At 38.6% G+C, this 24,937-nt stretch overlaps 1 protein-coding gene across 5 annotated transcripts in view; it reads left to right on the forward strand.

Annotated features, from left to right (window-relative positions):
- Nucleotides 1–24,937, forward strand: part of DLG2 (discs large MAGUK scaffold protein 2) — a 985,669-nt gene that overhangs the window by 947,378 nt on the left and 13,354 nt on the right. For 4 of the 5 annotated variants that reach the window (XM_059492046.1, XM_059492054.1, XM_059492079.1 and 1 more), the window contains 3 exons: nt 11,905–11,950; nt 23,822–23,872; nt 24,625–24,726. In XM_059492046.1, coding sequence (XP_059348029.1) covers nt 11,905–11,950; nt 23,822–23,872; nt 24,625–24,726 — 199 coding nt within the window. Of the gene's footprint in view, nt 1–10,915; nt 11,016–11,904; nt 11,951–14,722; nt 14,765–23,821; nt 23,873–24,624; nt 24,727–24,937 lie in introns of all 5 variants that reach the window. The other variant, XM_059492069.1, reaches the window with a different exon arrangement.

A 24,937-nucleotide genomic window follows, 5' to 3' on the forward strand; every position in this document is an offset into this window, starting at 1 on the left:
CTCCCCCTACCACAGGCTCCAGACTGGACAAAAATAGCCTTTCCTTTTCTAATCCTAAAACCCAGAGTTGTTGAGGGCTTTTTGGATGTTTTAGTGAATCAAACAGAGTGTCAAGTGACAGAAATATTTCAGGAGGGAAAGAGATTAGCCAGTAATCTGCTTTTTTCTTAACTGTTGTAATTACAACAGGTCTTCTAGGAGACAAAAATAGCACCTTTTGCTTTTCTCCCTGTCAGATGACATACACTTCCTTGACTGTCTCTTGAAAATATTCCACAGCTGCAATCATAGCTCTTGGAAAGACTTTTAGCAACACCTCAGTTTTACTAATATTTATGGGTGTTGCCTGTTTCCAGAGATGTGTTGAAATATCAGCAAAAATGTAGATAGAACTTGATTTTATACAGAGAACTGGTTTTTTATACCACACGCCTTTTCATTTCACACCTTACCTGTCCAGTGACTCCAGAATATTTTCTTATGTACAAATACTCTACTTCACTTCCCAATGAAATGAAAGTGATGTCTCCTGCAATTTCCATTTTTAATGTGTGTGTCAGAGTGTGGGGAGATATTCAGCCCGTGTTTACTGGGAAGCATTCCCAGATGGGTGCCTGCCCTGGGGAGGATGCTCAGCAGGGTGCTGAACAGGGATGAGGTGCCTGCCAAGAGACTGCCCCATCCTTTCAAAACCCCTTCCAGCTCTGCTGCTCATCAGCAGTGCAGGTCCTGGGCTGTGACGCACACCACACTGCTCCATCACTACCCTTTAGGGGTTTTTTCTATTGACTTAGCTTGCATTCCACAGCTCTTTTCAGATTCCAGTCAGATCACCTACATCACACTCAGCCACCTCTTCAGTTGCCTCTGAATGAATTTATTACGACAGTCAGAAGTTTGATAGCATTTAATAATATTTCTTATGTGCAGATTCTGTTTACAGATCCCACAGATACCTGAAATGTAAGGTCATCTTCTTGCTTTATTGTCATTTTAGCAACATTGCACTGAGGCAGGAAAGGAGAAAGTGAAACCTGACTGAGGTAGCAAATTTGGTATTCTGGGGTAAACAAAACCCTCTGCGTAGTTAATGCACCTCTCCTCCAAGTGTCAAAATCCAGTGACCAACAGAACTTGATACAGAGGACACTTTTGACAGTTTTGAGTATTTGAAGGAGGCAGGGGAGAAAGCCAAACAAATAAACCCACATGTTTCCAAACCATTTATGCTCTACAAAAACATCATATTTTCAGCCCTGGTCATCCAAACAGAGCAAAACTGGTCTTTGGGAACCTTGGGTGGTCACCTCTGCCCTGAGGGTTTCTTCTGTAACTCACTCCTATATTTCAGATTTGTCTAATCTCTGTTTAAAGACCTGCCACAACAGATATTTCATATTCTTCCCAAACAGCCCACTTCAGTACCTCACTCTCCTCATTCTTAGAAAGGGCTGGACTGCTACAGCTTAATCCTGTTTTTATTTCTTCTTCTATGACTGTCTATGGAAATTGGATTATTTGTCTTTGTCACAAAGCAGAAGCTGCAGTCACACCTGTCCTGCTCTCAGGTACAGCTTATGTGATAGTGGTTTACCAGGGCAGATCTGGGTGTATTAATGCAGTGAAAAAGTCAATTATCTCAATTTAATCCCACTGAAAAAAAGCATAACAGTATATTAGGCTGTCTATACCCTCTCTCTGCCTAATGAAGATTTTTTTCTAACATCAATTATTTACTAGGCTTCAGTTTTCTAAGTATAAAGATTCACCTTTTGGGAGAAGCAGTTCTGTAGTCCATAATCTGAAAGTTTTCCACATATGCAGTGGATTTTGGACAATTTTTCTTTACCCTTCTTTTCTAAAGATATTAGACAAAATTAACAGATTTCCTAAGTGATTGGTACTGGGACAAACATAAAAGTAGAGGAAAAACCACAATCTGAGTACATTCAAAAAGCTGCTGATTTGGAGTGCTCATTAGCACTCAGTCTGTAGTGTACAGGGTCATCATTCCTGAGAGGCAAAGGGCATTCGTCATTGCAGGGTACAATTTCCTCACAAGGGGAAGCACAGGGGCAGGCACTGATCTCTTCTCTGTGTTGTGACCAGTGACAGAATTAAAGGGAATGGCCTGAAGTTGAGTCAGGGTAGGTTTGTGTTGGATACTGGGGAAAGGTTCACCCAGAGTGGGGCTGGGCACCGACCAGGCTCCCCAGGGAAGTACTCACTGCACCAGCCTGACAGAGTTCAAGAAGTGTTTGGACAATGCTCTCAAGCCCATGGTGTGACTCTTGGGGATGGTTCCGTGCAGGGCCAGGAGCTGGACTCAATGATCCTTGTTGGTCCCTTCCAACTCAGGATATTTTATGATTCTATGGGGTTTTTCTGTTGGATTTAAGTTCTGTCAAAAGCTTTAAAACCTCCAAAATGGTTAAACATTGGGTGTCATGGAAGAATCAGATCTCAGCATTGTTCTTGTTTGTGGAACAACTTGTTTCTGGAAGGAGATTACTTCTTCCCACATAGGAGTGTGCTGGTTTTAAAACCAGCAGGAAATTAAACCCCAAATAAGCCACTGCCACTGGATGACTGCCAGTAAAGGTTACCCAGCTTTTCCTGCTGAATCCACACAACCCAGGGATGATGTCTGTGGTATAGAACAACAGCTTGGTCACACACTCACAGCACTAAAGTCCACCCCCTCTCTGTAGCCAGGACAAGGAGGAAAATCTGAATCTCATTTGTCCAACTGCCCTTACTCTTCCATGAGTTTTCACATCCTCCATAGCTCCTCATGATGGAGCTGTTGCCAGGTCTTGGATGTTGGCTGCGCTTTTGGATTGACCTGAGCCTGCAATATTGGACTGCCCTGATCATTCCCCTTGAGCTGAACACTTTTTGCTCAGCATTTCTCCAAGGTGCCTTAGAAATAGTGCTGTCATCAGCATCTGCTTCACTCTTGTGCTGGAGTAATCAAATGAAGTTCAAATGATAAAACAGCACATTGCCAGAAAGATTTCACTGTATCGATTCTTGTTGTTCCAGGTTATCTTGAGGCACCCTCCAAAGACATGCAGTAATTTAGCAGTAATGTATGTTGGGTCCAGGTACAGTCAAAAATAAAGGAAAACAAGTGAGTCATCAGTTTTAATTTATGTCATGGCAGCAGTGTTGGCTCTGGCAGGCAACTGATGCACCTTAAAGAATCTTGGTTTTAAGAAGGTGAATCAGTTCTAGTAATTGTGAAAAAATGACTGTCAAGTCAAATCTGAGGCTTTTACCCAGCTGAAGTGAAGAAATTTGTTTCTGTAGCATTCTTTCAAAAATCCAGTAAAGTGTTTGAAAAAATGTCTTTCAAATTGAAAGAAATATTAAACTAAAACATCTTTGTGTCTGTTTTCCATATTTCATTTTGTTGAGAAGGACAAATTCTAAATATCAGCCAGCAATTTGTAAGCAAAGTGGATCAGAGTAGAAAATTTGAGAAATAAAGGATTTGTCACTGAATTTATCAAGATGATGAAAAATATTTCTGCCTATTGGCATCTTGTCACTCAAATAAAATACTAAAAGAGTCATTTTTCACTTAATGAGCAATATAAGCACGCATATTTTGTAGATTTTACTGTTTTTTCTGTAATTTTTCTGTAATTCTGATAACTGTGTGGAGTTTTATTTATAGGACAATATTGTTTATTAGGTGGTCGTAATATTAGGGACTATAGTAGCTGTACTTCCTATCCCACAAGAAGTTTGTGCCATCCTTGCTTAGGTAAGAGAAATCTTTAGGAAAGTCGCTGACAAAAAGATATGTAGTGCAATGTTTAAATCAGTCACAGCTTAAATATAACACAGTGAAAATTTGCTAGCACAGGTAAAATACCAAAGTTTACAGCTGAGAGTTAATTGTTTTTCTTCTAAGCTGTTCCAGCAGAAATTTGTGCTGAGCTGAACTTCATGCGTGGTCTATTTTTATAACTTGCTGTCTAATATCCAGAATAAATAGTAGGAAGTTTGTATGCCTTACTTGGGTTTTCTTCTAAAAAATTGGTTGAAAAGAAAAATTTGTAGTATTGGCAGTAGACATTGTGAAAGAATTAAAAAGACAACAACATTTTCTTCTAGTAAGATATCACACAAAGATCCAGAAGTGTGGAGTTTATCATCATCAACACTCATCCGGAAGAGACATGCTCAATATTTCACATCTTTCTTTCTGACTCAGTTAAATTAAAGCAGCTCAGTGATTGCCTCAGTGACTCAGAGACCATGTTTGGAAGGTTATAGGGACACAGGAACTGCCAAAGTCCATCTAACTTGATACCCTGCTTGTGAGACTGGTCCTGTGAGATACATTACTGCAAGATGTGGGAGCTTCACCTCCTAAACAAACCTCAAACGAGTCTTTTAGAAACTGGCTTTGGGTTTGTTTGCCCATGCCTTTATTTGTTTTAACTTTAGCTGTAAGGCCTAAATAAATCAATGTATTCAATTGAAACCAAGAACCTGGTATGATTTGTCTGCTGAGCCAGACCCTTGCCATAATTCATCCTGCTATACCAGTCACTCTTCCTTTAACTCAAAAGAAAATTCAGAAGATTATCTTGTCCAACTCTCTTTCCATAAGTACAGTTTGAAGGCATGTAGGTATTGTAAATCTTTCTCCACTACTCCATAACAAAGTAAGAATAATAAAGGTCTTTTTGCAACTTATTTTGTGCAATGGTCCATTTAATGCAGTGGTTTGCACTTGCACAAGTGCACAGCACTTGAATGCATGAATAACATACATCAGCTCTAAGTGGGAAAGTCCCTTGTCAGGAAAAAAATATTGGCCAGCATAGAGGAACATTTAGGACAATGTCAAAAACACTTTCTGATTCCAGTTGGAGACTTGAGGAAGGAGAGGAAGACCTTCACACTTCCCATTTGGTTGCAGTGAGGTTGGCTAGGTCCAGGCCCACACTGGACCACAGCACAGCTCTGAGATGCTGCGTTTGTGAGCATCTCATCACAGAAACACAGGTGTTAGAGCTGGGAGAGGATTGCTGTTTAGCTCTTTTCCCTTCACCACCCCCTTCTCTCCAAGCGCTGCAGTGTTATTCTCCACAGTACTTAAGATTAGCAGATTTGTTTTAAATGTGAAAAAATTATCTAGGCTTTTCACTCCCCTTGGGGCAGATTATTCTACATCCAAATTGATTTCACTGTCAAGGAGCTTTGCCCTTTCTTATTTTCATGCTATTAATTCCAGTGCTGCTGTTTGAACAATTCCTTCCCACTTGTATTGTGGTGTACAACCTGCAGATAAGTGTAAATTACTTTGGCTGTCACGTAAGCAAGATTTTATGTTGGTGTTTCATCTTGCTGACATTGATATACCCATGCAAATTAGCATAGAAAAGTGCTCCCTTCATACCTTGCACCAAGTTAAATAGAGCTTTGCAAAATTGGAAATACTGATTTGACGTGTTTTCTTCAAAGTCTATTAGTCTTTCTTCTCCCCTGGTAGTTTATGTTGGTTATAACTGTTGTTTTTCAGGAATTAAAATTGAGTTGCTGGCAGACAGCAAGCAATAATTCAGTCTTTAAAAAAAAATTAAAATTTCATACTTATGAATACTAAGCCACCCTACCCTGGTCTGGAGAAGCTAGACATCATGGAGTTTTTAATCAGGCTTTTACTTTTTCATCTTGGATTGCCAACACCCGAATCTCCCTACAGCTTCATGAGAAAACTAAGCAAGCAGAGTTATTTTCATCTAAGCTTCTTCTCACCCAGTTGGTTCTCACTTATCAAAACAGATTATGGTACAAAAATTCAATAAGGAATGACTGTAGCCCAGGCTTGAAGTATCTAAGAAAACTAAAGGCTGAACTTAACAGACTAGGGATGTCCTTCCCCTAGCATCTCATAAAAAATCATAGGGAAGTTGGCTAGTGCTGTTTGCCAGGGTTTAACTGTGTGTGCAGAATAAGAATGGAAGATCCACATCTCGGGGAATTTACTCTGTGATCCCTGGACAGCCAGGCTTACAGCTGCCACTGAGAACTCCTCAGCTTATCTTCTGCATGTCTGCAGGGACACCATGAGATGCTTTCTGTGTGTGTGAGCCCAGGCCATGGCCCAGTTTGGGGTCACATCAGGAAAGCAGGAATGGCTCAATAGCAGTGGCAACCTCTAGACTTGGTCAGGTCATTTAACCTGAGATTTCAAATTCATCATGGCTTGGGATTGCCAGGAGAAAAAGCCCACTATAAAACCAATGAGGTGGTATATATGCTTCCAAGGAGAAATAACACTGAGTATATGTAACAGTCCAAATATTTTCTTTCTGTGTCAGTGCAAATTTTTGGTAGGATGGTAGAGATTTAAAATATATACTATAGAGATCTGTAAAATTAAAATATTTAAATATAGGGATTTAACAATGTTTGAGTACCCCATCTTTTATTAAAGTCAGTATTCAAATGAGTAAATTAATCTCTTTAATATAAAAAGTGTCGGTTAAATATAGAGAAAAGGATTGCAAGGACATAATGTTGATAATAAATTTTGTAGATTTTTGTAGAAGGGTGAGTACATGAGGGATTTTCATTTGGCTTAGGCCAAAATCAGGTATTAAATAAGGAGAATAAGAAAACCACATTGCAGATAAGAAGCAGTGAAATTAATTTCTCATATACACTGCTAGACCAATCTGAGAACAAAACTGACATACATAATCACAGAATATAAAAACTAGGTTAAAGCATAGCTCAAACCTGCCTAAAATTAGATGGTATATGAAATCTATCTACACCCTGTAAAAAAGAATTTCACAGCCAGTGATCTGGAACAGCTTTCTCTCAGGTGGTCCCTATACACTGGTTCCCCACTGATGACTGAGGATTAGCATTTGTTGAATGAAATGGCAAAAGAAAACATTCCTGAAGCAGTTGGGAGTTTATTTGCTTTGAGAAAACAAATTTGTTAGATCACCATAAAAAAAAAAACTTTCCCCAACATATTTAGGATCTTCAGCAAAGCCTAAAGAGGACAACCTGTGTCAAGATCCCATCTGCACTAAATAGCAGGGGTTGAATCAGCTACACTCTGAAAAAAAAATGTGGGAAGAAGCTCAAAGTAAACAACAATATAGTTGCCTATTACAGTATGGTAAAACTATCAACTTACTGTGTTTTGTGATGTTTACCACTACAAAGAAAATTTTGAGATTGGATTGTTTATTTAATATTACATGAAAATTTCCTTTAAAAAACACTACCCTATTAGCTGATGAGTAACATATTCATGGCTGCTGAGCCTAGAGAAAAACATTTAGAATACAAAACTGATGCTGACACAAAAAAGTACCCAAGTGGGTTTTTGAGAAGCAGAAACACACAGAAGTTTAATGTCTGTCACAACCAGGGAAGGTTGGTATGTGTAACCTAGGCTTACATAACCAGGGACAATTGGGAATACTTGGTCAAGCCACAGTGTACCAAGCACATCACAATTATTTTTCTTGGCTTCTTCAAAACACAATCTATGCTTAAGTAGTATCGAACAAGGATTCAGGGCATGAGTGAACACTTTCCTCCCCTTTTTTTTCTGAAAAGAGACTCTTCTATTGCAGATCAAGTGCTGTGAATGATGTCACTGTTCTGTTGTCAAACCAATTGAAAATTTCATTTGCCTTGTAGTGTTAGGCACTTGTCTGTTTAAAGTGCCTCCTACTGCTGTTGCCTAGGTTAGTGGTGATCTGTGTGCTGGCAGTGACATATACAAGTAATCTCTTGTACAAGTTTTTCACTGCCACTGAAATGCCTGAGTTATTTGCCATTACAAGTTTTCACATTATCATGGCAAAAAACCTGCAACTTACAAGGAATCCATTTTCAGGCACTTTTTCACTGACTTTCAGAAACTCTGCCTGCATAAACGCTGTTGAATCAGGCTAAGCTTGCTATCACAATTGCAATTCCAGTTGCATGCAACGTTTGTATCAGGTGGAGAGATGTAGGCAAATAACTGTCTTATTTATCCTACATCTATTTCAGAGCTTCCCAGAAGCATATGGAGCCTATGGCTCCAGAGTATTTGACAGGTCCAAAGTTTCCATTGTACTGAAATAAAATTTCTCAAATACATCTGAGATTTGGAGTTTAACCTAGCCACAGATCCTCATACACGTGATCCTTTCTTAAAAAAGAAAATACACACTCAGTGTTGGTCTCTACTTTTCACCAATGGAGCAAAATCTGGAATTAACATGGTGTGTACCATAGAAAATATGGTTTTATTCTGTGTGAGTCTCCATCTTATTTCTTTGCCAAGCCCCTTCTCTCTATTCATTAGAGATATAAATCATGATATCTGTTAGAAGCCTTTTTGGGGTTGTCAGCAGGATTTCATATCCTTAAGGTGGAGACCATCAGCCTGACTTCGATACCATTTATGTTGCATGCAAAACCAAAATCAAGGCTCTTGTCTTTGATTCCTTGTGAAGAAACATACACTTAATTTAAGAAAACAAGCACTTGTTTTCTTAAACTAACTGCTCATTCAGTTAGTACTAAGGACTAATTGTTTCTATAAGTTTGCAGAGCCAGACCCACTTTAATGTTTTATAATATTTTACAGCTTATTTGTTATTTAAAATATAAACCCTCTGACTACACCATGATAGTATATATGGTCATTGACATGAATATACGCATTGATTAATCTATAGAAATATTATCACATGCATAAACATATTTGGTTATGGATATTAATATAATTAGATCAGCCTTATTTTAGGAAGAAATCTTTTTACTGGTGTGAATACAGTGACATAATCACACATGATAGTCATGTGCTGTAAATTGCCAGATTTTGGTCATCCAAATTGAAATGGAACAATATCTTATTAAAAAAGCAACCCAGTACTTGAAACAGCAAAAGGAGAAAAAGTGTATATAACAGTATAAAATATCTGTCTAATTTGGTGTATACTGTTATATCATGCAGAAGTGGGAAAATAATATATGCTTTTCTGGTGAAAATGTACTTTATGAAGTTTTTGCTCTAGACCACTGGGGAAAAAATTGAAACAATATATAAGTGTTATTTCTCATATTTTCTGTGAAACACAGCATATTTATTTATTAATTTGATAACGTTCTCTTGAATTCCAAAGTGCTGTAATGAAGTGATTGTAATTTTAAAACCCCCTTGCTTTTTGAGGTATTATTGTTTGTATATATCTTTTTTCCCTTTTAAAGTGTGTAGTGCCAATTGCATTACTATGTCAAATTCAGATAAATCATGATAAACAACATTTTCACAAACAGAAATGTTAACATGCTACATTCCTTTCTTTGGAAAAGTAAAAGAAATTATCACAGAAAACACATTTTAATTTAATTATGTCCATTAGGTCATTAAAGTGATGTAATGAGCATGTCAGTCCTCCTTTCATCCATAGATTACTTTAATCCTTCATGTGCTTATTTTTTTCCCCTCTGGCTTTCTTTCATACTTGCTTTGTTTTGAATTTGCATGCTGTCTGAATTATTTGTGCATGACCTCCACTTTAATTTCACATTGAATGTTTACATACTCTGAGAGATATTCATGGATCATTTATTCTACATGTGCATTTTTTTTTTGTTTTCAGTTACTAAACTTTAAATATGCTTGAAATGTAAAAGTGGTATGAAACTTTCGTGACATGAGTATGCAACTATTTCAACAGATTTTCAGTATCCATCTTTCAGAAATACATATTTTAAACCACATTTTATTTCATGATTTCAAAATGTAAGGAAAGAAATTGTATTCTAAGACTCAAAATATATTCCATCGCAGAACTGGAGCCAAATGCTGGTTATATTCAATTTGAGCAATGACAAGCATATGAGATTGGTCCTTTAAATTATTTAAGAAGGTCTCTGATGTCTTGGAGGTCATCATTTGCAAAGTCCTGTGTATATGTTCAGTATAAGAGACATTATAGGTCATTGACTGACAGCATAGATCAGTCTGCAGCTCTGTGTGCCCTCAAGAATGCCAGCTTCTTTCAATTGACTCTATAGGGACCCCATTTCCTTATTTAGTATCTGAAATAAGTGTCCCAAGTAGGCATATCCTGTTTTTACACAGGATAGTCCTGTAAGTCCTTGCAACTGTTTATGAAGTCAAAGGTTTTATCATGTAAGAAACACCAATTTCTTCCATATTTATTTCTGATTTGAATAATTACAGCAAAATATGTTGATCAACATGCAATGAAATCCTGCTTATCAGCAGAATTCCATTTCTAAATCACTTAGAACTAAAAGTATATCCAGTGAAACCTAATGCATAAATATACATCTATAAAATAGAACAAAGTTGGGGTTTTTTCATAATGCTTGAAAGAAGCATTAAAACACACATAAGAAGTTGTCAATAATGAGGCCAAATAAGATATTATGAAATCAACAGCACCTACCAGTAAAGAATTTTAATATTAATTAACACAGGGCTGAATTCACACACTATAAGCAAATCAAAAGCTTCTGCTTTCCACATTACAGCCTATTCTTTTCAGACAGCTAATTAATTCTGTGCACAGTCTGCTGTGAATAAAGATGGATGCCTTGATCCCGAAGCATGCTGAACCATCTGTAGCCCTTCATCCAAACAAGCCAAACACTACAGTTTCCAAGTAAGGAGCTGCACATTGTAACTCCGGACCTCTGGAGTCAAATTGATCCGGTCTTCAGGAGCTTTGCCTTTAAATTTCAGACCTCACCACACCTCTGATTCGTTGCAGCCACTTAGTTTGTGCTGATTTGAGTCACTACAGTTCTCTCCACTTTTACAAACTAGTTGTTTTGTCAGCATGAGTGTGACAACAATTAGACGTCCCTGTTTTTGCCCCATGCCTTTTCTCCTTCACAGTCATTCAATGACAAGCGTAAAAAGAACTTCATCTTTTCACGAAAATTCCCATTCTACAAGAGCAAGGAGCAGAGTGAGCAGGAAACAAGTGATCCAGAACGTAAGTAACCTCTTGGAGACGATGTCACATGCAGCAGCACAACAAATGGGTGACACGCATGATGCCAGTATCCCACACATCTAGGCAAATATCTGTCATAGGCAGGCAGGAGAGGTATTACTACTGTGACCAATGTATGACTGCAGTTTGGATCCAGCTTCTCCTTCCATCTCTGGAAACACTATTTTCAGAAGAATAAAGCAGTGACCTTAACTTTTGGAAGCAGAAATACGGCTCCTCAAAGTTGTTGTGACACCTGTCATAAATCCAAAATTGTCTCTCAGAAATATTCCCAGATCAGAATTGGCTCAAATAAGGCAAACATGATTTCTTTCACATACCAAAATAATTAGTTTTGAAAATATCTAATCTTTTTTTTGCCTTTGACTTTCACCAAGTTGATTTCCATTGGCAGCTTCACTGGAAGTTATAACTATTAAGGGAAACAACCATGTTAACACCTTAAAGAACTAAACTGGTTCTTGGAATGTGTACCACCACAAGCATTTATTCCTTGCTTAAATTATATAGGGAACCAGCATTATTTAAAATATTTGCTAGTTCCAAGCCCAAATATTCACTTTTTTTTTCTTAATAATTCTGTCCTAAATTTATCCAGTGATGATAGTTTCTGGAACTTTATTTATCTGGTTGTTCCTTCTTCCTCACAGCTCCAAAAGGCACATTTCACAGTCACTGCCTCTTTCTTTGGCTGAATTTCCTTAGAAATTAGGTCTAAATTCGTTTCATAAAGAAAAGGCAGGGATCCAGATTGCTCAATCAACATGGTCAGTCATGGTAGTATCCATTTCAACTCCACTGACTTCTTCCTTCCTCTTCTGCGGCTGTTCTTCCTTTCTCATTGCTCTCTCTGGGGACTTCCGTGCAGGACATCCCCGGATTAGGTGACGACGGTTATGGAACAAAGACTCTGAGTAAGTTCCCAGGAATGGTCACTGTAAACCCTTTTTTGTTTTGTTTTGTTTTGGCTTCTGTTTCTTCTCTGAGGACCCTCCACTCCTAGCATGCACAAGATAGAGTTTTATTTGTTACCCAGCTGTGAATGCCTTACAAATGTTTCAATCATTCTGTTCTGCATGACGGTATTAAATAACATACAGTGTATCAAGCAGACACTTTCACTTCTTTTGTAATAACACCTTTTGTTTCTGACAGTATATTATTGTTCCCATCATGGCAGTTCTGTAGAGTAGCATACCTAGAACGTGTTTTGCTGCCTAGACTGTTCTTTTCAGCAACAACCCCTCCCTCTCCATCTAAAGGGAAAATCAAACGTTTTAACATGATCACATCCTGAGGAGATCAATAGAAAATTAGTTCATGCTGTTGCTTCTGCATTTTCAGCTTTTTGCATGGGAGTGTTTGTTACTTTGCTGAATTTTTAGATTAGTATTTGTTATTAATGGAAGAAGTCATTTGCAGGCTAGAGAAGATCTTGCATTTTCCAAAGCTAATTTTGGACCAGTTTTCACCATTAGCAACCTATTCTCTGTCACACAACCTGAATCAATTTTTTTTTTTCTGATGCAGCAATCCTGTCTCAAGACTTGGCATTGCAGAGTGTATAATGTGTCAGATAATTGCTCAGAAACAATTTTTCTTCCTCAAAATGTGAACCAGAAAAACTGCATAGAATGAAATATTTGCTGCTGACTTCCACATATATAGCTTTATTAAATTCTGTATCCAGAGCTAAATAATGTAAACAAAATGCCACTTGCATGCATTTGGCTACTTGTTCCTCAGTTGTTTTTCCTTTTCTTAAGCACCAAGTAATTGGAGCAAAATGTGTGTTAATGTTGCATTGCCTACTGTTTTGTGTGTGCTTTTTAATTGCAGGAATGCACATCCATGCACACAGTTTTGGAGATTATTCTGTTTCTGACTGAATTGTTGAAGGAACATTTTAATGGTTTAACTAAACGCCATGCAGTGGCTCACAATTTAAAGATGAAAGCTTTATCTCTTGTACCAGGAAGAATAGTTCTGCAAGACTGGTTTTGTCAGTGATAGACAGCAAATGTCACTGCCACCTGAATTTTAACAACTCTGTGATCATTTAAGTGTCATAGCAGCTCATTAGCAACTCAGATCCTCCCTGCTACAGAAAAGTAAAATACTTCAGATCTGACAACCTTCCTGAATATGTGTCCTTACAAAGACGATAATCCATAACATCCAACCATTTGAAAGTTACCTGAATTCTGCAAATTGATATGGAACAAAGTAGCACCGAGGTGCTGTATAGGCTGTAATGCCTGTATTAATATTGCGCCTAGTTTTAAATTACTGGTACACCTCTAGACAGTCCCACCAATCCAAATTTTGTTAGTTTTCAACTCAGACATGCTTTTTAATGACAGTTCTTACTATAAAGGATATATTTTATTTTAAAATAAAGTTGTTCAGGGTCCTGTATAGCACATCATTTTGAGATAATCCTTGTTAACTTGCTATGAAATGTCTGAAAGTTATTATGCTGTTTTCTTCAAAATATGAGTTGAATTTTTAAAAGCTTCTTCCTAAGCCCAAGATCAAGTTTTCCCACTACTGTTTTTTATCAGATATCATCCCTTCCCATTTTTGCTGCTCCAGTAGCCCCACCATTCTCAATCTATGAACCCTAAGCCATTAGATTAGTGCATGGAGGAAAGGCAGCACCTTGCAGAGAACTTTGGCACTGTTCCTGCCTTTCTCATTAACCCAGGGTGCTCCCAGATGTACAGCCATTATTGGCTTCTAAATGTCCTGGACCAGCTGAAAAGTTTCAACTGCCAAATGATCTTTCAGGTGCAAAGTAATCAGCATTTCTACCAGAAAAAAAAACTGTTTAATGTGATCCTGCAGACCTTCTGGAGAGCATATAGCATGGTCTTACTGTCCATAAATAGTCAGCTGACTACAGTTTTGGAATTATTTTCAATAATATGATTATAGAAACAGAACACCTGACTTGACAAACCAGAAGACTGACCCATCATGATATTTCTTATATTCATGTTCACCCATCCAGACTGGTCTGCTAAAGATTTTCAAACTCCAGGTCAAATCCTGAGGCTAGATAATATCTGGAAAAATATTTTTCTTCTTTTTTTTTCCTTAGTTTTTTAATTGGATTTGTCTTCTTTATTTTTTTCCCTTGTTTGGACAGGATAGATTAGATACAGTTACAATATTTCATACCAAAATAACTGTCATGTTAATCTGTTAATCTCTGTGCACAGTCCTGTGGGATAGTGCACAGTGATTAAAGACAGACACAGGCTAGAAGTTTAGCAGGAATAGTTTCAATGCATTAATGATGCACATCACTGATAGTGCAGAATATCAGCAGACACTTGCATTTCAATAAATTGCTCAAGACATCAAGAGAGATCTAAGTTGATCATAATATACATTGAAATGAAGTTATCAGAGATGTCATTTACTGTCTATCACAAAAAGACATCGTTTTGCCATGGCACATATCAGTAGCTAATACATACAGTCTCTTTCTGAAATGCCACAAGAGAGAAAGCTTTCATTTTATCTCTGTAAAATATCTGAGCATTTTCAGGTGATGTCACTGCACTGCTTTTATTTCTGCTCTGCATAACTACCTTTGCATGACTGTGGCAGTTCTTTTAAGTTTCTGCAGCTCTGTGGTGCTTGGTTATGTTCTTTAATTTGCTGTACTGTTCTTGCAGAACATGTTTCTTCTAATGCCAGCGATAGTGAAAGTAGCTACAGTAAGTTACTGCTTTCATTAGAGTCCTTTTATTTTGCATTGCTTGTTTTGTTTCTTTTATTTTGTTTCTCTCCTTGCAACTCTTTTGTTAACGTTAAAAAGATCACTGGAGCAAATGGCTTGGAATTCAAATTTATGACCATGTCTTGAATACAAAGCTATAAAAGAAAATTGGCAAACTTTATAAGAGAAGGGAGAAAGGTTGTTACTTATGATGTATGAGGGACATAAAACTAAACCTGGCTTTGGGTAGCCTATGCAAGTCAGGATTATTTCATTTAGTGACAGAAGTTTATTTCAGTGGGGGTGGGGGGAAGTTTCTTGATGACCTTTTAAGAGTAAAGTTACTGCACAACCATAGTCAGATCTGTAAGAGGCATCTTTTCTACAAGGTCACAATTTTTTTTGCATTTCTGCATGCCTATATGGATGGCTAAGAAACAGGAGCAGAAATTTTATTGAGCCCTTAATTTTGACAGTACAGATTTCCTAATTAATACTGCAGTCTTAAAACAAGGTAAGATAGACCTTCACTGCTTAGGCACTGCCACTGAACGTCACTGATACCATGTAGATGGGGGTCCCAACCCTGCAGCCTGATTTGCTGGGATTTACAGACTTCATGTGATCACATAACCAAGAGGCAGATTGTATGTTCTGGGTAACTCTTAGTAATGCCTATAAATTTAAAAATATCACTATTTTTTGGATATTCCGAAAAACAGGAAAAAAAAGGCATTAAATAAATGACTAGAAATGTAATAAAAGATAACTAAAATGACAGCGTGCTTGCTAGATCACCCAGTTGTTTCATTTATTCAAGCCATTTGCTTAACAAATCAAGTTTTCCACCAGTCACTCAGCACTTGTGCTAAGCACTCACATACATTCAGGTAATCAATGGTATCATACCTCATGTTTACTAGTCCTAGTATAACACAGCAGTTGAGCTCTGTTGATAAACACTGGTTTGTTTCAGCAAAACAGCTAACCTTATCCTATTCAGAAATGGTAAATTAGTTTGTATTCTCTTGTATTGAAAAGGTTTCCTTGAAAACAATTGCCAGAGTCACAAGAAAATGGTAGGCACTCTTGAATTGCCAAGATCCAATTCTGAACTGGTTTATTTTTAATGTGCCCTCCACTTGGGAGGAAAGGCAGACTTTATTTTTGATTATATTTATATTGAGATTTAACATGCTCTTTCTCTGACTTTACCATCAGAAATTAATCAAAGGGTTACATTTTCAAAAGCTTGCACAAGTCAAATCTCATCCAGACCTGAATGTTTCAGGGGGAGCTCAGGGTAAAAGCCCAGAGAAGAATGTAGATTGATGAGCTGCCCCAAACAGCAGCCTTAATAGGAGTGCCCAGCTGCAGCCAAGTATTTGGGGCATGTCCACAAAAGCCTGTTACCAAATTTAATCATCAGACAGGCGAGGTAGCCAGTCCTTCATTGGCTGTGTAATAGCTTAAAATAAAGTATGTTTTTTTAAGGTGCAAGAAAGGTAATAGAAACAATTTGGGAAAGTTAGCTGGAACACAGATACTTGGAAGAAAAAGTAGTGCTGGAGCAACAGCTGCCCATGGCAGTCACCCTCCTTCTAGAGTGGTTTCCATCTGCACAAGCTGTGCTCTCACTCCAGCAGCATCTTGTTGGCTGGATTTTCCCACACATTACTGGTATTTCCAACAACTTCTGCCTGGTGGAGAAGATGCTGGCAGGGATTTCTTCTCTGCCCACAGGATAGCTATGCCATTAAGAAGCAGAGGAAGCCCATCTTAGGTTATGCCAAATGAGGGAGGCTTTAAAATACGGAACCTGCTGCCCAAAGGGCCTGATTTCATTTGCTAAGGATTCGTTGGAGTGTGCTAACATGATATTTGAAGGCATGACCATGACAAATTAGCAGCTGTGGTTCCCACGTGGAAATTATTGTTTCCAATGGCCATGGTGGCACCTGAAGTCTAACCTGACTGTGTTCAATTTCCACCTGGCCATGGTACATCAGCATATCTCCTGTGGAGAATTAAAGTCCTCCCAAGTCCAGATGATTAGCCTTTGAATCTTCTGGCAAAGAGATCTGAGATCTGGTGTGTTGACAGTACATCCCATTGCACAGCTCATCACAGCAAATCTCCCCTAGACAAATTATGTGTCAGGAACAAACAAAAATCAGATGAGAGTGAGAGGCAGGTGGTCTGCGAATGAAATCAACAAATTGTGAGGGCTGGAGAGAAAAGAGATGAGGCCTGTCAAAAGAAGTTCTCTTTTCACTACAGTTCTCACTTTGTGGGACTGTTGAGAAAGGGTACTGCACTGTAAAAGCTTATCAACATCTCTGATGTGGGACAAATAATTACCAGACATATTCCTCAAAGATTTCCTAAAGTATTCCTCACTGCCTCCTGATTTATTTATTCCTAAGGAATGGAGGAAAAAAGGAAAAAAAAAAGAAAAAAAAAAAAAAGAAAAAAAAAAAGGGAGTGCAGTGAGTATTTCTGCTATTCTTGTTTGCCTCTGGGTAGCTGGGAATGGAGCTCAGCATCAGCCACTGCCACAGAACCAAGTTTGTATTAGCTCCATTTGGACCCAGCCATGTTGCAGAATTGTTTCTCAGTGTGCTGTAGTGCCACTTTGAGGAGAGTCTGTGTGTTCAAGGTGAGGCTTGTGAGGAACACAACTACAAGTTGTTTTGCAGGGACACCATGTCTGTTGACTTGAAAACTCATCTAGCCCTCAAACTATGCACTGGTGACATAGAGCATACTGGTGACATGCAGAGGAGAAAAAAAGTAAAGCTAGAAAATTAATGGGGAGCAAATAGAAAACCACTGGAGGAATCAAGGGGTTTTCATGGGGTTGTGATCCTGTCCCTGTGCCTCCTTTCTTTTCTGTTTCCCCAGAAAATTAGCAGGAGGAAAAGGGTTGCCTGCCCCACTGCTTTCTGAGCTGTGGCAAGCTGGGGCAGAGTGGCTGGCTGAAAAGCTGCCTGGTGGAAAAGGCCTTGGGGTTGCTGGTCAGCAGCAGCTGAACATGAGCCAGCAGTGCCCAGGTGCCAAGCAGGCCAATGGCACCCTGGCCTGGATCAGCACTGGTGTGGCCAGCAGGAGCAGGGCAGGGATTGTCCCCTGTACTGGGCACTGCTGAGGCCACAGCTCCAATCCTGTGCTCAGTTCTGGGCCCCTCACTGCAACAAAAAACACTGAGGGGCTGGGGCGCACCCAGAGAAGGCCAACAGAGCTGTGGAAGGGTCTGGAGCAGAAGTCTGATGAGGAGCAGATGAAAAGAGGTTGTAGTGAGGTGGAGTTAGTTTCTTTTCCCAAGTGACAAGCAACAGAAAGAGGAAATGGCCTTGAGTTGCACCAGGGAAGATTTAGACTAGATAACAGACAGAATTTCTCCACTGAAAACGTTATCAGGCATTGGAGCAGGCAGCCCATGGACATGGTTAATTCACCATCCCTAGAGGGATTTAAATGACATGCTCAGCGACATAGTTTAGTGTGACTTGGCAGAGTAGGACTTGTTTTTTCCAACCTAAATTATTCTATGCTTCCATGATTCTATGAAATCATCAATTCACACCTTGGCCAAAACAAAGAAAACAGGTGTGGGCAAGAAATGACTGGCAAATGCAGGGTGTTCTCCTGCAGACTTTCTCATATATCCCTATAAAAACAGGCCAGTTGGAGTCCAGAGTGAGGTGTTCTGCATTTTTCTAGTGGGTCTCTGGCAATTGTTTTAACATATTTCTCTAACTTTTGCTTCTTATGATGACCATTTAGTGAAAAGTAGCTAGTGTCAAAACCTGTACTACTTGATCATTCCTAGAATCATTCCAAACCAGCAATATTGAAGGATTCTGAGAAATGTCCAGGCTGTGACCTGGACAGTGAGGAATAGGGTGGGGGTCACAAATCAACTGGGCTTTTTCTAGGAGATATTCTGATGTGTTCATTATTTTTTTTAAAAATGCATTTCTTAAAAATTTGAGTATTTAACTGAAGTACTGCTTATATCTCCAGGGTTAAAAACAGAAGCCAGATATTTTTTTACTTCAAAAATATAATTGAAAGTCCTCCAATGTGGTCTGAAGAGAAAATTCTTTGACCACTTCTAAGCCACTAACAAGAAGTGACAAAAAGTAAACCAGATTTCTTCTACCAGTGCGGTTAACACTTGGTTTGTTATAAAAAATAAGGCTGGAGCCAACAGTGGGATATTCTTTTTCCCAGCAGATAACCTTCAGCTCCATTAATTTCAGGGCAAACTACAGACACATCTGAGACTAGAATGTAACACTATATAAATAATAGTATTTTGGGGCCAGGAAAAAATGCTGGCTTGATCTTGAAGGGGATGAGTTGCTACACAGCTGCTGCTGAATCACACAGCCACGCTCTTATGAAGTCTGTGTTGGTTTATTTGTTCCTGTTCTCAGCAGTAAAGCCAAGTTTGCAGAGTGGTGTATAAAGTCCTGGTCTAGAAAATTGTTCTTTTTGTGATAAGGACGCACACAGCCAATTTTGACTTATCCCTGGACCAGTTAATCAAACCACGATTCAAAGTTTATTTTGAGCTCTGTAACTTAAAATGTTCTGATTTGTTTTTCAAATCAAGCTTGTAAGGACAGATTTTTTACCATGGACTCATCAGTTTTTATTTTGTGAGACATGATTTTCATAATGGGCATGAATTGCAAGTCTCTCTCTTGCATATGTGTTGTAACACTCATACACATAGTTCAGTAAAGATTTTTACAGCTGTCATCAAAATTACGCACACTTTGTTGCATCTGTTTAGTCTAATTGCATAACTAGTTGTGATTGCACCACTTACCTAGAGAGGCAATACATAACTAAAAGTTAAAAATAAGGAAAAGTGATAGGAAAAAAACTTTTACCTTCTGTCAGCAAATCAGAAAGTCACTCTTCTAATGAGATTTGAAGATTCATAACAAGGTTAAAGGAGTCTTGATTATTACAATAGGTTATTGATTAATAAGGACACTTGCACTGACTCCCAGAATTACTGTATTATTCAGGTATACTCAAACTGGCACAGGTATTGAAGTCTCATTTTATACCCACACAGCTGTATTGATCTTTGCCCATAGACAACTTTTGAGTCTTTAGTTCATGCTCAGACAACTGATGATCATTTTACTTATCGGATTTCCAGCCTTTCACAAATAAATTCCAAAAAATCAATCAATAAATTTCCAAAAATCATATGTTCACATAAATAGAGCCCAGCAGAGGGATTTTGAACCAAATAGAGGCTAGGATATTGTCCAGTGTAGCCTGTGCAAGAGAAATTGATTTCACCAAGATCTTGCAAATACAGTTCAGGTAATTCATACTTTATTCCAAAACCTAAATGGATGGTGGCATTAAAATAAGCCTTCTTTGATTTTAAATCCACATGAGTAACAAAATTCAGACAAGAGCTTGAAAATTAAATTATTTGGCTCATCTACAAGAATTTCACATGTATATTGATGGTAACCACCACCAATAGTCCAACCATTTAAATGAACCCAAAACTTCTCGTTGACTTTTTAAAAATCATAAATAACTTCTAGCTGTCTTCATTAGTAGTACTACTATTTTTTTATCTACTTAGATGCTTTTTCAGATTTTTTTCATTCACAGTCCTTAATAGGATGCCAAAATCTACCAATTTCCACTGCACAGGTTGCTGGATTAGGGAGGGTGTTTACATGGAGGCTGCCCCATGGCAGGTCACAGCAGCTCTCCCACCCCATTACCCACACAAGGGTGCAGGTACACCAGACCTGCGGAAGCCCTGGATGCTCTGGCAAGGCAGCAGGAAATGGGGCCTTTTTATGGGTTACATGAAAAATGCCTGATATCTAGCAGGTCTGCCATGAAACCAGGTTTGGGACTTTCACAGACTCTCTGCCATCTAATCAAAAAGGAAAAACAGAGGCATCACATTAAGTCCATTTCAGAGCTACCCATCTGAAACCCTTTAAATTCCTTTAAAATATTAAATTAAGACTCCTTGTCTGGCAGCACAGGATCTTGCTGCCCAGTTTATAGAGGTTACAAGTTATAACAAACTCCAGGTTATTCTTCTATTCCCAAGCATGAGAAAACACCAACAGGCAAACCCAGAGCAAAGGGAAGCAGGGAGTGGTCCAGAGAAAATTCTCCAATAATTTTACCCATAAGTGTATTACATTTAGGAAACTTTCCCCTCTTTTTTCTTCCATTCCCTTATTTTATTTATTTTTTTTTCTCTTTTTGACTTGATGGGATTTTACTGTAGAACAGGGGAACATATCAAAATCCTACAGAAAGGTCTTTTTCTTTTTTTTTCTCGTTTTGTTTTATCTGGTAAATGTCATGAAGATTTTCCAGATCAATACAGCTAACCTGTGCTAATTAAGCTGTTAATGTGGGTGTTAAATGAGGCTTAGGCAAATGATAAGAGCCTGTGTCCTGATGGATTTCACACGGTGTCTTACACCTCAAAGCCCTCACAAGGTTATAGCAACCTGAACATTGATTGACTCTAGAGCTCTTCATTACACTTCATACTTTATGGACTACTTGCAGTGCTGACTGAGTGGAGATCATTAAAGAGTACCATCTGCTATAGTGAACATGCAAAACAGCCTCTGAGGACCTACAGGATTTTGTCTGGACAGTACATGGCAGGACTTTATTCACTTAGAAATTTAAGCTTCCTTAGTCCTTTTTCCAGAAAAGAAAAATAGTAGAAATGGTGCAGCTTTTCTCCAGTCACATTCCCATGTTGAGTCTGGAACTGTGGCCTGAAGATCCTTACCTCAGGAAGATGTCTGTATTTAAGTTCTTGTATATCACAGTCAGCCTCAAAGTTTCTCCGTACTTACTGCTACACTTTCCAATGGCTTAAACTTCAGCACAATTTTAGTGGTCTGGAGTATTTTTCTTTGCCTTCAGTCTGGCCACAAATACAAAAGACATCTGTAAAACAGGCTCATTTTTCTCCCTAGACCATACCTTACAGAGAGTGTGGAATTACCAAAAGCTTTAGCATGGGAACATGTCTGCCAGAGACTGGACAAAAAAGAAAGTAAAATCTGTGCTGGCTTATCAGTGTTGCTTATAAATTTGTGCCAAAGCCAAGTATTAGTCCATGGAAAGAAAAAAAAAAAAACAAGAACAATATTTTCAGAGTTATTGTCTATTTGCCTCCAATTGCTATTGACACTGTCACTCCCATGAGATTCTGCTGTTTCACTGCAGATGTCTGCATCTGGCTTTGCTGCTTAAATGCTGTTAGGGGACAATGGAGACAAATTCAGGCTTCTGACTTTTTCTCTCCTCACAAAGTAGACATGTAAAATAAGTCAGATGAGTCATGTCTTAGACTAAGCACTTGCCTATTTGTAGGCAGCCATTGGCTCCAAAAGGTATCTAGGGACTAGCTTGACATAAGCACTCGAGCCCCAGGTTTCTGAAATTGGTGACATGAAACTCCTGCTGTGGATCTGTTTGCTATTGAAGCAAATACCAAGTTTAAGATGGTACTTGTACAAACAGGCTCCCCTCCATTTGGTTGGTATGTGATGGCTTCATTGCCCACCCTAAGACTGACTCTCTCAGGCTGTTGGAAAATATAGCCTAGGCTCCTGTGGAGTAGAGGACAGACAGTGAAGAAGCATCCCAGTCCACCCTAAAGAGTGGATTTTTTCATCTCCAGAGAAATGAGACATCCCAGTTCTACATCACCTCTAAAATTTACTGAGAGCCTTAAGGGAAACCAATGTGATGCATACAACCAAGTGTAATAATAATTCTAGGTTTCCAACTTTGCGAAAAGCCAAAGAAAAGTGATTACAATATCAAACATTTGCAAACAGAAAAGAAAACCCCTTTGTCCACACTCCTCATATGTTATATGGCCTTATCCTCAAATGCTTTCTAATCTCTTCCTTTTATTAAAAATTAGGTTCTCTCCTTTGCTGCTTCAGCACCATTGCTAGGCAGGAGTTAGTCCTGTCATTTCCACCCATCTGTGGATCTTCTCAGAGACTAACCCTGAACTGAGCAAAAATAAAGTCACCATTTTAAAATTTGCTGATTTGTATCTAGAACCTGCCAGAGCTCTCATGTGGCACCAAGTATGTGACAGTGACCCAGAAAGAGAAATGAGCAGGAATTATTCATGCTTTAGGTGAGGAATCCTCCTCCCTCTCCTCTTTCACTCCCTTGGATGGGGGAACAGCAGTGCATCAGGACTGCACACCTGCACCCTATAGTGCCACTTGTTTCTCATGGCAAATTTCTCTGCTTTAGTTCCCTAAATAGCACCATGAGGAAATAGCACTGTCCTGAAAGAGCATAAGGAGGACAAATGTATACAATGATACAATACGATGCTGTGAGACCTTCACTGAAGAAATTCAAAACCTGCCTAGACATGATGCTGTACAACCTGTTCTAGGTGCTTTAGCAGGGGAGGATTGGACTAGATGATATCCAAAAACTGAAATTCCCTTTTAGCCCCAAACATTCTGTGAGTCTGTGATTTGTGTTCAGAGAAAGGATAAGGATCAGAAAATAGCTCATAGCTAGATGTGAGGCTGTGAACGCACTAGACTATGGAAGCTATGCACTGAAGGACAATCAACCAAAATACATATCTATTCTGTACATAAAAGTTCTGTCTAGGTAGCCTGTTGATTTACTCTGCAGCAACATGTTAGGGTCTTAACAATAGGAAAAGCATTGCATCTTAAATTGCTGCATTATCCTTATAAACAGCCTCGTATCAAATGACAAATAAAGCTATGTTGACCATCAATAAAGAAGTCCAACTTCAGTAAATAGAATTGAAACACATGGAATGGGAGGGTGGGGAAGAGAAAAACTGTGTCCATACCTGGAAGTTATAATGGACTTGGAATGGTTCAGGTGAGAGGCTTATCAAGATAGAAGTGTTGAATCTGGTCTGTCTCTATGTGAAGCATTTTATCAAACTTAAGTACCTGACATGTTACTCATCTGCTTCAATCTCTTCTCTTTCTTCTCTCATCAGGAGGCCAAGAGGACTGCATCTTTTCTTATGAACCTGTCACAAGACAGGAAAGTAAGTCTCATCTTCTTTTCTATCACTCTTCCTTATGTGTTTCATTTCAGAATTTGGGGGCCAGCAGAGCAGTGAGCCTTGCTCTGCCAGTCCCAGATTCACTGTGGCTTCCTTATCTTGGACACTCAGTCTATTTTCATATGAAAAACCCCTGATATTGTGGTATTCCTTGGAAGCCACCACTTCTTAACATTCCCAGGACTCTTCTCCCCAGTTCATTCTCATGGACTAGTACAGAAAATGAATCAGTCTACAAAATACTGATGTAGATTTTCTAGATTTACTGCAATATTGTCACATGGAAAGCCTTTATTATTTTGCTTCTCATGTGATATGTGCCACTGTCCAGGGTAGACAGACATATGGAAAGGCAACCTAAAATGGGAGCATATCCATTTAATGGAGAATGCACTTATATAACTTGAAGTGAAAAAAAGGGTACAATATACCAATTTCTATACCTCATGGAAGAGTCCATCTGCAAGCATTTGGGAGTAGCCTTGTTGAGTGGTAGCAAATATATCTATGCTTCTACACAGTCATTTGACTTGTGCATGAACCATCACAGAGCTCTGCAGTGGTACTCATTCCATTTCCCTTTTCCATGTCAAGAAATAAAATATTCATCAAAAAATGTGCACCTAAATTTTCACTTCATACATAAAGACACCAACTCTGGTTAGTGATATTTGGGTGCGTTTATTCATTATTGTGGTAAGACCATCAAAATGTGATCCTTTTTTTTTTTTCAGTTAATTACACCAGGCCGGTTATTATTCTGGGTCCTATGAAAGATCGGATCAACGATGATTTGATATCTGAGTTCCCTGATAAGTTTGGCTCATGTGTACCACGTAAGTATGATTCTCCTCCTATTTCTGCAGCTGAGTGAACGCTATCCCTTGGTGCCACACATTAAGTAAATTTCTGTGAGAGCAGCATCCATGAATTATGCACAGTTGGGTTTCTCAAAAGTCATTTTTACATCAGACAGAAAAGGCAAAAAGAACGAATAAATTTAAAACCATTTTTTAAAGGTTGTGGACATCTGGGAAAAAAATTCTG

Source organism: Ammospiza nelsoni, chromosome 2 (genome assembly GCF_027579445.1).
Source record: "Ammospiza nelsoni isolate bAmmNel1 chromosome 2, bAmmNel1.pri, whole genome shotgun sequence".
NCBI lineage: Eukaryota > Metazoa > Chordata > Aves > Passeriformes > Passerellidae > Ammospiza > Ammospiza nelsoni.